Below are 9,637 nucleotides of genomic sequence, written 5' to 3' on the forward strand. Positions count from 1 at the left end.
GCAGTCAGGGGATACACCTAGAAAGTTATAAAGCTGGAAACTTCTCTTGTTTCCATCACAACAGAAACTTTCTTCAAAAGTTTCCATGAGATAAGCACATCTTGTTCCTGAATTTGAATACTGCTCCAGTATGTTTCCAACTCCTAGATACTTTCTAAATTAAAACTTTCTCTTTGACATTAAATAAGAAATAGCTTGAATTAATCTTTTTAATGCTTTAAATTTAAAAAAGCTTTACATTTCATTTTAGTCTATTTTTCTGATAAATCATATGTCTTTAGCTTCTTTTATATCTTTGTAAGTATAAAAAAGAAAAACAAAACAAACCCTAAGGCTTCCACTTCGGCGCAGTGGGGGTTAGTCACAAATGCAGATAATAAAGAATTTCAGTATACATACCCTCACTCTGTTTCTCACTCCCTCACTTTTCCTTTGTCTCATATTTTTTATGTTTATCTGAGGAATTAGTTTCAAGGATCACCTCACTTTAAAAATTCCTGGCTATTGAAGGTTTGGGGTTATACAGTAGAAATGCTATAATTTTTTAATATCAGGTACTTTTATGGATGAGCATCTTTCTAGATGATGCTAGGATCTAAGTTTTATAGTCACTAACCCATTTGTGGTACATTGTTCAATCATTTTATATAGTGTGAACTAAGAAGCTTCATAAAAATAGTATTTATTCTTTGCATTTATAGTAGTAGAACAAGTAAATAATCTTAAAAGTGCTCAGCAATGTTAATTAAATTACAATTTAAAATTAGATTCTGCATTTATTTATTCCATCAATTACTACTGAATGACACTGGATTTCACAGAGAAGAAATCAACTTTTTGTGTTGAAAATCTGTAATAAGCTTTTAAGAAGTGTTCTGGTCTAAGACTGAGGATCTGATGTGTTTTGCAGTGAGTTTCATTTTTACTGTTTTTACAAAAGCTTGCTTCTTCTCATAATATGCAGCTTCATTAATAAATGTTGGATAGACTGTGCAGTCTCCTTTATATGCAATTACTTCTCCATCAAGAGTCAAAAATAGAGGATCACCATTGTTCAGTGGCTGCCAGTCTTGATCCTTAGAGAGAGAAAATAAATAGAATATATTTACTTTCAAGTTCTTGGATATTTCATGTGATTTCTAAGTTTATGTTCAAAATATTTTCTCTAGTTTAGGGCAAATGCTTTTAAAAGAATTCCTTTTAATCTTCAGTATGTAATTTCAGGTTTCTGGCCCTTGTTTTCAGGCTCCTATGGAATACACTGGTAAAGGTGAACTAAAATGAAACTGCATATGCTCACAATTGATTAAAAACAGACTCTCATTTTAGAATTAAAAATTAGATTTATATTTTGGAATATAAGCTATTCTAGTGCCTGTTTCTTTTCAGTTTTAAGCTCAAAAGTGATGTTAGATTAAGTGATTCCCAAGTCAGTTACTGAAATACTGTATGACCTTAGTGACAGAATCCATTGGCAATACTGTGACTTTAAATATTCACTATTAAAATATGCTACAATGTAGCAGAAGCAACACAGGAATACTTACAAAATGTCACAAGTGGAAACTATTTCAGAATTTACCTGCAGTTTAGGGTGAATAATAGCAATAACTTCATCATTCTTATTCCTAGGATAATCTACTTTCTCCATTATTTTAAAAACCTCAATTGTACATGGTGGAAATTCCTTTCCTAGAAAGAATAAATGTAATTGAATGTCAGAATGAACAGCTGCCTGTTGAAAAGAACAATGCATTACTTAATCTCTTTAGAACGGCTTAAATCATGAGGTTGTACCTTGCCAAAGCTTACATACTAGTGACTAGCTCATGTATCACAAAAATGTCTAGCTCCAGATTTTTTGTCCCCTTGAAGTGAAGTTGCACGTACTGTAGCATAGCTCAGACCTAAATTTAGTGCTGAAATGTGACTTTTCATTGTATACTTAAAAAGACATATTTTGTAGATGAAGAAATCGATGAAAGGCCTGTGTTTGACAGTGCTGCACAACACAGAATGGTATTGATGCTATTTAACCTTTACCACTCCAGCACAGTAATGGAGATTCTGACATGCATAACTATATTATTTTCCTTCTACTTCCAAAAAAAGCTCACTGACAAAATGTGCTCTAAAAGAATTTTAAACACTTATTTTTGTTAGTATGTATTTTAGATAGTACAAGGTAAAACAAAGATAACAATGCACAGAAGGCATGTAAATGAAACACTTCTTTCTTAGTATTAATTTAATTACGTTCTCCATGTACATACTACTATACAAATATTGTTACTAGTATTTCCGATTCTCAAAGCAACTGGAAGATTAAGATCAAGTTATACATACTGAACCTTCAGAAAGAGGAAATATCCTTAAAGCTGCCCAAAGGAGCTCTACAGGAATTCTGACTTTCTGATGCCACACTTAGGTGCTCTAGAGAAGAGTCCTTCCTCTGCCCCCTTTTACCTGTTTAACACTAAAATGTTGTACCCCAACCTATTTTTTTAAATATTCTCCTGAAATAATCCACTAGAGAGGCTATATTCTCTCATTACTTACTCTACCTGCATTAAAAAGTTGCACAAAATCAAGGCCATGTTTGACAATCTTCCTCATTTTGTCCAAAGTATCAGCTCTAAGGACACCGTGTGGCTGGGGACCCACCTCCACACCTGTTTGCAGATGAGGGAGATTATTAATATAGCCATGATACATCACATGCTTAGATTATACAGCAAAAATAGATGTCTGAGGAATTTAAGAGGAATTGTAAATGACAGAGTTATGTGATTTTTCAGGCAAGCAGAACATTTAGCTCACCAGTCAGGATCAGTTTAGAGCCATATGTACATTTTTGTGTGCTACTAGGATAAGAGAAAGGGTCACTATATATATAAAAATTTATCTTATTTTTTCCCCCATCCTGTCTTTCCATGCTGCATTTTAGAGAACTCATTGTTTAATATAAAAACTAAGCTAATGATTTTTTTTTTCCCCTATGGTTATGGTTTTGATTCCATGTGTGAAAAAGTTACCCACTTCCATGCAGAACATGATTTCCCTCTTCCTTTATCACATCTTTTTTTCCTCTTCTTGGCTAACAATCAGTGTTTCAGCCAAGGCTTATTTAGAGGATGTAAACATTTCTTTTCTGAAGATGTTACTTCTTCCTTATCCTCATATTATAAATATTTTCTGCAAACAGTAGGTTAACTGAGTTTAAGCATTTCCATCTGGCTTCTGTATTTTGTAAGCCATGTATAAATCAGAACTCTTAAGAAGAGGAGATAATCGTATACATTAGATTTGGTAAATATATTGTCAAACAAATAACTACTGGTGATCAGAACGCTCTGCATAACAATGAAATGAACAGATCTGGAAACAGGCAGATTTTAAAGTCATTTAGAGTGGGTTAAAATAGTCTTTATTTTTCATATTTACCAACAGGATGTTTTGCTACAGATCGAGTTGTTGCATATTTCAAGCTTGGATGTTCAATCAGCAAAACAGGACAGTGTTCTGGAGCCAAAGCGTTCTGTGGAGATTGTTTAAACATTTTTGTTATGCAAATATTTTAAGATGTTGTGCCACAAAAGATTACTGATGCAGAAGTGATTTACACAATGTCTTCAATATGTTGCCTTTATTTTATGGCTCTCAAAGAAGTAGGACATCTTTAGAAAACATACAAAGCTGTGTTTGTTGGTCTCCTTTCCATTAACTCATGCCAGGCATGCTCCACTGAACTTTGCTGTCTCCTAATATAACTGAACACAGTTCTAGTCTTAAATTACTAACAGGAAGAAAAATCATCAGTGTTTCAAAACTCAGAATCAAAATACCATAAAGCAGATTCCAAGTATTTTTTGGTGTTAAGACTTAGATTTTCTTATGGGGACACAGATTATGAATTAAGCCTTATTTTAACCTTTTTTTGACATAGAACCCTATTTCAGAACTCTCCTGATTACTGCCTACCATTGCTCTTCATATAAGTTTAGTCATAAGCTTTCTATGTCTTCAAATATTTTATAAACATTTCAATGGGATGCATGTAATGAGAAAAAAAAAAAATCAAATGCTAAAATATATCTTGTTTCTAAGGAGGAAAAAAAAAAAAGTTCAAGTTCCACACTGTTGGCTTAAGCTTGATTTCATGAGGCATTGTCTAGGTCACTAGTACTCCAACCAGACTTAAGCCAGCACTTTTGCAAACCTCACTCTACCAATACTTATCAGGGAACATTTGTCATTACCTAGTTCCATTATTTTTTCCATGTCTTTATTTAATAAAATTAATGCTTAACTATTTAGCATGTATGACCCAAATTTATCCAAGTTCCTGACAGATCACTGTGAAAGCAGATTAAATTACATTCATTTTCATAGATGTTATTCTAAGCATTCCTCTTTGCCCATCAGTCTTACTAACACTCATTTTAAGACATGAAGATTATGATGAGTTCAAATTTGAATTACCTGATATTATAATCAAATTATTAATTATCTCTGATTAAAAAAGCTCACCCTACGAGTGATTAAACATTTTAAACAGTTTTGCAGAATAAAAAATAGTATATTTAAAGAAACTACAAAATAATATCTAGTAATACATTACAACTAATAATCTATTTTAATAGTTTATTTAAATTAGTTTTACCTTGATATAATGAAACATTTGAATTGTAAAGTCATCCCTGGAGTTTTCAAGAATAAGGGTACCACCCATGTTAGAAGTGGTGTTGTGAAGGTCAAAAATAAGGTCATACGCATCATCACTACCTTTTGGACCAAATATATGATTGATTTCCTGAGCCCTTCTCACTTCATATGGAATATCTTCCACCACTGTCCTGCTGTTAATATCAGTACAAAGAAATTAGTAAACTCATTCCATGGCTTTACAGACAACAAAATATGTATAATCTTTCTTTTTACTTTAATTCTATAATTGACTGGAGGTGAAATCACCTATTTAATTACCAGATTGTTAAAACTTCATGAATTTGTGCTTGAAAAATGCAAGCATGATGGTTAAAGAGGTCTTATTATTATGTACGTTGTGCAGAAGGTAGTAAGAATTTTTCAATCTGATTTTAGCTGGAGACTATTTACTTCTTTCTTATTTCTTTAAATACCAAAATTTCCCCCCATGCAGAAAACTAACTCAAAATTTGTAACAGCTTAAACCACTTTCAAGACTGGATCGACCTCCTTCTGACAACGGCATCCAGATGCCCTTTTACATTGGACATCACTCCAAAGTGGTGTCATTTGTAATTTGCTTTATTTCTGATCAGACTTTAACAGTCTATTGTTTTGAGCCCTCCTGATTTTGCTGCTTCAAATCTATTCCTCCAAAGTTTTAGTACTTGTAATCTCAGGTGACTATGTCTGTACTACACTAAAAAAAATTGGGCGTTGCCTAAGGAAAGGTCTGAGATCTTCCTGTTGGTATAAGGGCTCTATAGGAAGCAGATGTGTGACACAAAGATTATCTATCTTGCATTATTAACAAAGCTGCTGTAGGTTCAGACTTGTTTCTCATAGACAGTAAATCTGGTTTTAATGACAGGCTTGGGATGCTACCCAAGTCCAATATAGACACACCTAGTATCTTTTGCACTAAATTTAGTTTTCTTTCTCAGTACAGCTCAAGTTCAACTAATATTTTAGTTTTGTAAGATATGCTGGTATTAAATTGCATAAAGAAAGCTTTGTTAAATGCTAATAAAACACTTTATTAACTGCATGGACATTTAAGCATTAGAAGAGCTTGCGGAGAAAAATTATGGGATCACCACTGCTGAAGTATTAGAAATGGCAAGACATAATCTATCAGAAATGTCTACATGCAGTTGATCTACTGGTGGGACATGAGGTGGATTAGAATTTTTATGTGAGCCCCTCAAGTTCCTGTTTCTATTTTTATGATTCTATATATCACATCATTTACCTTTGTATTCTTTAGTTCTGTCTTTGAAATTCAAGGTCTCTTCACGTAAGACTTAAATTAATACTTTTTATCAAAGCCAATAGGAATTCCACCATCACTTTCAGTAGTATCAGGATTTTGCTCTCCTTTTATTTATTTTGTAAAATCATTTGTAATATTGAAGGGTCTACACTTAAAGGGGTCATGTGAAGGTATTCAAGCCAGCAGCACTGTAACAGGACTGGGCAACTTAATGGGATTTACTGAGGAATATTAGTTTAAAAATGAAGACAACCTGCAGGTGTCTTAATCTGCTATTTTTTCAAGTGTTCTATGTTCAAAGCAGCTGAAAACAAACAAACCCCCTTTTTCTTCATGTGTTTGGTCTAAGTAAGCGATTAAAAGAATGGCCTCAACACTTAGGTATTAAAAAGCCTGTTTATCTTATATATGATAATAAAAAACAAAATTCTAAGATGAAAAGCCAGGTGAAAAGATGTACAGGAATAATCACGCTTACAAAATATATGTGATACATATTTCTTTCAGTGATAGTCACCTTTACCATTAAGACCCTTCTGAAACATAATTACCTATTTAGCATGCAGCTATACCAAGCATAAGTACATCCCTGTCTCAAAAGCAGAGAAACATAAAATCCCATTAAAAATGTAAAATCAATTACTATTTTAGAGTAATTATAGATTCTATTTCTTCTAAAATAATGAGTCAGTTAAATTATTGAGACTTTTTTTGCTATCATTTTGCCATAGAATACATCATTTCTAACTTAGCTAATTTTGAGTTTTCATCTTTTACTGTATATAAGTGAAATTAAATACACTTCCCTGATTTGTATGCTATTCTCTCAGCTATTTAATGTCTACTTTCAAATTGCTTTTATCTGCTGTTTTCCTGCAAATACAATTGTATTCAGAAGAGCTCCAAAGCTGAATTGCACAAGAAGACATAAGAAATAATGACTTTGCAACTTAGAACAGCAATAGTCAAGTTTACACAAATATAGCTAATCTAATACTAATTTTAAATGCTGTTTTTAAGATTATGTGTTGGTTTGAGACTCATTCCACTAGCAATAGTTTTAAAAAGAATCTGTTAACATGCATGCAATTTGTTCTTTTTGGGTTAAAGGTCAGTAATTTCAGTTATGTGACTGCACAGTTAAAATAGTAGTGGAACTTCTGTTAACATTTTAATCTGGAAAGGAAGCTCCTTACAATTTTAAAAGACAGAAAAGTAAAACAACAGAAAGTACAACTATTCTTACCCAAGATTATCTGGGTCAAAAACACGGTTCAGATCACAGTCAATGTATCTAGTACACTTCTTCACAGCTCTTGGGTTGGTAAGAAATGGTTTCACTTCCATTCCTGTTCTTTGAATCTCAGCTCCATTCTCTTGCCAGTGCTTGACCAAAAATACCCCTGATAACTCATTGCCATGAGTTCCCCCGAAGACAGCAACCCGTCTTACCGGAGGTTTATCAACAACAGAAGAGGAAGTCATGCTTTGCAGCAGCTCTAAGAATTGCTGAAAGCAAAACAGAAAATAATGATGAAGTAAAACTTTTGTCTCAAAAAAAAAAATTATTTCTTTTTACTCTCTGAAATAGGAATTTCTTTAAGCCTGTTTAGGTCAGATGTGAATGAAAGTGAATTAACATTTCTCTAACAGTTTTAGACTCCTGTTGTGAGGCGGGGAGTTGCTAACCTGACACTCCTCCCTCCTGAGGAGCCCTCCCCTTCATTTACCATATTTAGTGATATCTCCAAGACTGGTAATGGTACTGTGACACAGTTCAAAAGTTAACTTCTCCAGGCAATCTCTATTAATACATGATATATAGGTAAATGTTGTACTAATGACAGTATAAAAAGGCTTCTTAAAATGTAAACTTTAATAATGCACTTAAATATCTCAGACATTTTTGCATTCCAAAGTAGCTGTAACAAGTATACTCATGTTATGTTTGAAGTTACATAAACACTACAGTATACAAGGGCAGAATGATTTAAAGTGAGCAAAACCAGTAAAATATGAATCATATCTGAGCTCCAGATCAACACATAATGCTGAAACAAGTACTTTCATCTAAAAAAACAAGAACAGTCGAGTTCCTCAAAGCAGGTTGTTGCTTGTATAACCTTTTTTGTTTTCTAGTATCTGAAGAACAGTGATTAGAAGGAACACTAGCTGAAATTAAAGTGCAATTTATCCACGACTGACTTATCAAGTATTCCTGGCTCTAGTTCTATCTTGGGATCTGCTAACGCAGACCTCTAACACATTGAAACAACTCCGTCAGTGACGACCCTTCTAACTTCTACAGTCTCTTATTAAAAAGGAAACAGATATAGATCACAATGAGACAATAGCTGTGTCCTCCCTCCAAAAAAATCTCAGTGAACAACTTGACTTCTTCCAATTCCAAAAGCATTCAGATAGGCTCCTGAAACGTAAGCCAAAAAGCAAAACATTTAGAATAAAAGGTCTTAATAACAGAAAATAAGTTTTACTTCAGTAAATGATAGAAGCATTTGCAATTAGTATCCGACACATGATATAAATATAAAAAATGTTGCATTGCAAGGGAATAAAGAATGTGTACTGAAGAATTCCTTTTTATTATGATTATACTCCAGTAACAGAGAGACTATTTGTCCAGTGCCTGGAAGAAGCTTTACAACCCAGGCTGATAGACTGTAGGTCTGCAAAAAAAAAGCTAAACATAGGACTTATCTAGACAAGTTCTGCCAGGAATATATTTCCTACAAAAGTTGCTCTCTATGTTTCAGCTTATGAATACAGATTTGCTGAACCTTACAGTGAGTTAATACAAAGCGACTGTTTACTTAAACACTCAACTGTATTACTGCTCTACTTAGAAGCTGCCAGATATTTAATCATAGTAAGTAATTTATTAAACAAAGCAGTAAAGTTGTATTTTCCAGCACTGGACAGTCTGTTCTGTCCTTTGACCCCAGTCTCTTCAGCAGTGGTGCCAAAATGGCTATTTACGCACTGCTTGAAAAAATGACTCGCGCTCTGAATCTTGGTTTGCTGCATTTAAACACCACAGGAGTTTGAAGAGTAAACGGCAAAATGCAAACATGCAGTGGTATTATATATAGTTTATCTTTGATTGCTGGAGGTAGGGTAATGGTTGTAATTCCTTGCAAAATGCTGAATGAAATACAGAGGTTGTTTGTGCACTTACCTCATTTAACATGCAAGAAGTTTGTCTCCTAAGAAGAGCTTTCTTAGGACAGATACAGTGCATTTCCAAACATGAGGTTAGGAACTAAAGCCATGGGGTGAGGCTTCTTTTATACCCTTAGAGCACATTAACTTCCAAACAGCTTTTAACTCCTGGGCTCCCAGGACATTAAAATCACCCGTGAATTCGTGGCATAAATGCACACGCTTGAAAAATTTTCACTCAGAATTCTGAGTTAAACACCGGGACCAATCCCTTATTCCTGTGCTTTACCAATACTTACACTCTGAAAAATTATGTAGGATCGTGTTTAGTTTATTAAAAATTCAGATTGTTTTTATGTACTACATACAATACCTGATTGCGCATCTGAAAGCTTAGAACGTGTGCCATGAGCTGGAAAAACATACACAGTAATAAAAGGTAAAGGGAATGAAGCCTGGCTATCAGTGCCACAAAGG

The 9,637-nt window shown here is 33.7% G+C and overlaps 1 protein-coding gene across 1 annotated transcript; it reads right to left on the reverse strand.

Annotated features, from left to right (window-relative positions):
• Positions 1–790: 790 nt before the first annotated feature.
• Positions 791–9,239, reverse strand: ASPA (aspartoacylase). Its single transcript, XM_010170901.2, has 7 exons — positions 9,177–9,239; positions 7,227–7,489; positions 4,664–4,859; positions 3,445–3,538; positions 2,565–2,672; positions 1,583–1,692; positions 791–1,076 (listed from the first exon to the last, which is right to left on the reverse strand). Exons 1-7 carry the CDS (start codon positions 9,237–9,239, stop codon positions 864–866), a joined length of 1,047 nt encoding a protein of 348 aa, XP_010169203.2. The 3' UTR covers positions 791–863.
• Positions 9,240–9,637: the final 398 nt, after the last annotated feature.

The sequence above is a fragment of the Antrostomus carolinensis genome, unplaced genomic scaffold (assembly GCF_000700745.2).
Source record: "Antrostomus carolinensis isolate BGI_N321 unplaced genomic scaffold, ASM70074v2 scaffold23066, whole genome shotgun sequence".
NCBI lineage: Eukaryota > Metazoa > Chordata > Aves > Caprimulgiformes > Caprimulgidae > Antrostomus > Antrostomus carolinensis.